This window comes from Tupaia chinensis, unplaced genomic scaffold (genome assembly GCF_000334495.1).
Source record: "Tupaia chinensis unplaced genomic scaffold, TupChi_1.0 Scaffold000671_1, whole genome shotgun sequence".
NCBI lineage: Eukaryota > Metazoa > Chordata > Mammalia > Scandentia > Tupaiidae > Tupaia > Tupaia belangeri.
The window spans coordinates 4,023,984-4,027,434 of record NW_006160193.1 but is presented as its reverse complement, the minus strand read 5'-3'; the positions used below and the strand labels follow the sequence as shown (position 1 = coordinate 4,027,434).

Sequence of the window (3,451 nt, the reverse complement as noted above, 5' to 3'; positions counted from 1 at the left end):
CGCCACGGCCACGCCTGGGGCTGGGCACGGGCTGCCGGCTGAGGAGCCCCGCGTGCCCTGCCAGCTGTGCCCTGGGTGCTCTGCGCACCGTCTCCACGAGCCCATCTCTCTGGTGTCCCATGGCTTGAATTAAACCCGGCATCTGAGTCACAGAACACGAGTATGCTTCAGAGTGGTGGGCTCGGCTCCGTGCGAGCTCGGCCCCAAGACAACGAGGCGCAAGGCCTCAGAGCATTGCCCTCTGGGCCAGCACAGCCCCACTCCTGGGAAGAGGGGGGTCCTGGCCTCACCATGTCCCTGAGGCCTTGCCACTGTGGGTGGTGGCCCTGGGGGTGGGCAGCAGAACCTCCTGAGTGGCCTCAACACCCTTGTGAGAAGCACGAGCCTGCCCTCTGGCCACACTGCCTGCTCCTGCCACCCGCTGAGCCTCGCTTCTGCCCACAAAGGCCGCCTGCTCACGGAGCCATCCCTGTGCCCAGGGAAGGTCCAGCGTGCCAGCCAGGGCCTGTCTCCTCCAGCTCAGGGTGGGCCTTGAGTGGGCTCGGGCGGGACAGCGAGTGCCGGGGGATCGGCCCTGTGCTCGGAGCCTGCGAAGCGCTTTCTGAGAGGGGCTACGCCCCAGAGAGGCTCTGAGGGTCGGACCAAGCCTGGGCGTGGTGGCTCCTGGTGTCCCTAGGCGGCACACAGCACAGGGCCTGCTCGCCTGTGGTCCTGGAAGAGGCAGCCTCCACTGCTTAAGGAAGAGGAGACTGAGGCTGAGGCCCAGGCCTGGCCAGGACCCTCATCGGCATCTCTGCTGACCTACGCACAGCAGCCCTTGCCAGGCCTGGGAGTGGCCTTCCAGGTGCCAGGCGCCCCTGGCCCCGCACGGCCCAGCCACCTGTAGGGCAGGGAAAAGGCCTAGGGGCCGAGCCCTGGCTGCTCTGCCAGGGAAGAGACTGGGCCAGGAGGACTTTGTGCTGGGCGGGGCCCCTGCCTGTGCACACAGGGCCACCCGTCAGAGCAAGCTGGCGGCTCGCGGCTCCTCCCGCTCTCTGCTTGGCAGCCAACACCGTGGGCCCCATCTGGGCCTTCCCCAAGCCAGAGGCTGGGCCCAAATCTGAGGCCCTGGTGGTAGCTTTGATGGTGTAGCCCCCCTGAGGAGGGGGTTGCCAGAGGAGGGTGCGAGTGAGCGCTGGGCCCCATGCCACCTGCCACCCCCCCCAGCTCCTTTGTGATCAGAACTGCCACCAGCCCCTGGCCAGGCCATCAGCAGAGCTGGTTCCGTATGGCGACAACCGTCCCTGTGCCTTGGGACTGTTGAGGAGACTCAGTGAGGTGAGCCGTCAAGGGCCAGGCTGGGAAACGGCAGTTCCCTTGTTGGCAGCCAGCCCGGGGTGGGGCCCAGAGGCCAGCATACCACGTCCACTTCCCAGGCCCCTGGGAGGGCAGCGGCCGAGGTCGGCGTACGGAACGTGAGTGGGACACCCTGGACGGTGAGTGCAGAGACAGCAGTCCCCAAGGCCGAGAGCAGCAGCAGGAGGGTGGGGTGTGTGGAGGGCAGCGCTTCCAGGGCCCTGCAGCCTCGCCGAGCGTAACCCGGGGCCTGCCTGTGGACAGCACCATTGCCTTCCGGGGTGCAGCCGCCTCAGGTTCCGTCCCTCGGGGTCTGGGGGAGTGAGTCCCCACAGTGTGCTGGGCACCAGCTGGAGGTGTGGTGGCCCTCCCCCTCCCAGGCTGGGGGCGGTTCTGATTGTCCCAGCGACCCAGTGAAGCCTCGTCTTGCTCCTGTCACTCCTGGTCACCAAGACCTGCGCTATTCCCAGAAAACGGGTGTCCCCAGCCAGCGTGGGAGAGTGAGAGCCGGAGCCTGCGGGTGTGGACATAAGCCGTTTATTACTGTGTGGACAGACTGCAGTGCACGGGCAGCTCAACACCAGGACGGCTGGGGCCAGAGCTGGCGGCAGCCCTGCCAGGTGGCAGTGCCATGCTGCGCTCGCCGGCGCTGCCAGCCACGCCGCCACCAGCCCGCCTAGGAGAAAACTCAGGAACCGTCTAATGAAGCGGGTGGTTGGGGGCGTCCTCGCTATCAACCAAAAGAAACGTACACTTAAATAAGCAAATATAAAATACAAAAAGACGATAGACCCGGTGTTCTGTGTCGATAGACTAAAAACTCCAGGGCTGGACCCCGCTTCCTCACGGCACGTGTCACAGGCTGAGACTGGGCGAAGCGGCCCCGGCGTCGGCGTGTGCCCTGTGCCCGCGGAGGCCCAGAGCGGGCGGCTTCCGTGTCCTCCGTCGTCGATGGACCGACGTCTTGTCGCGGCCGGGGCTGGCGCCGCCCTACGTGGTGCTGACCCCACTCAGCTCCTGCCTGATGGCTGCGGGATAGGCGGGGGGTCAGCGACAGCCATGGCGAGGCTGCCCACTGTGGCCGGCGCCCTGCCTGCCCCATGTGACGGACCTGCCTGGCGTCTGCTCCCCGCAGGCTCCTGGGGGCCTTGACACAGGCCTCTGGGTGGCCACCAAGCACTGGGTCTCACCTGCCAACCTGCCACGGGCCCTGCTGGCACCTCCCCGAGCCCCGCTGTGGAGTCGCCCTGTGCTGTGCAGGCCCGGGGGGCGTGGCAGGGGAGGGTCTGCTCAGAGGGCCTGTGACCCTCCTGCTGGCAGAGTGGAGGCAGGGGCTGGCCGGCCTGTCTGTCCTCCCAGGCCCTCCTGTCCCTAGACAGCTATCCTTTCTTCTCCTGGGAGAAACGCCTGACCTCCAGCAGGTCTCTCCCCTACCTGCCCTTCCTCCCTCCTGCCCTGTCCCACTCCCCTGGCCCCCATGGGCCAGACCTCACTGGGCCTGCGGTCAGTGGCCAGGAGAAAGCTGAGGGGGCTGGCGTCAGACCAGGCTGAGGTTTCTAAGCCCTGGCGCTGCCTCTGCCTGGACTGGGGTGGGGGGGCATGGCAGGATTGGGTTCCAGCTCACCCCGCCTCACCCCACCTCCACCCTGCTGCTCGCAGGTGGCTCCAGGCCCTGCACTCCCCTTCATTAACTCCTTATCTTCCCAGCCCAGGCCTCTGCGGAGGAACAAACAGGAACCAGGGCTGACTGCCTGGACCAGGGTGTGGCCGGGCCGGGCCAGGAGGAGGCGGCCTGCTCCTGCTCCCAGGTGGGCTCCTCTGGCCTCCTCCTCCTTCTGTGAGCCCCCTCAGCACTCTGCCACTGCGCCCCCACGCCTTCGAGTTCAAGGGATCCTCCAGCCCAGGTCACTGCTGATGCCCTGGGGCCACCAGGCCCGGTGTACTCCACCACAGGCCCTGCAGGCAGCTCTGCCTGCCGCCCTGCCCAGGCCTTCCCTTTCCTCTGGCTGCAGATCTGAGCCAGTTCCCTCCAAGGCCCTGGGGGCGGAAGGGCGGGTATGTTGCAGCGCCCGCTGTGCCCACTGTCTGGGGGGGGCTCCATGGCTGCTCCCCAGCC

The 3,451-nt window shown here is 67.3% G+C and overlaps 1 protein-coding gene across 1 annotated transcript in view; it reads right to left on the bottom strand.

Annotated features, from left to right (window-relative positions):
* Window positions 1-1,856: 1,856 nt before the first annotated feature.
* Window positions 1,857-3,451, bottom strand: part of EVL (Enah/Vasp-like) — a 52,160-nt gene continuing 50,565 nt past the window's right edge. Inside the window, exon 14 of the mRNA XM_027776373.1 lies at window positions 1,857-2,363. Coding sequence (XP_027632174.1) covers window positions 2,326-2,363 — 38 coding nt within the window. The 3' untranslated portion in view covers window positions 1,857-2,325. The remainder of the gene's footprint in view (window positions 2,364-3,451) is intronic.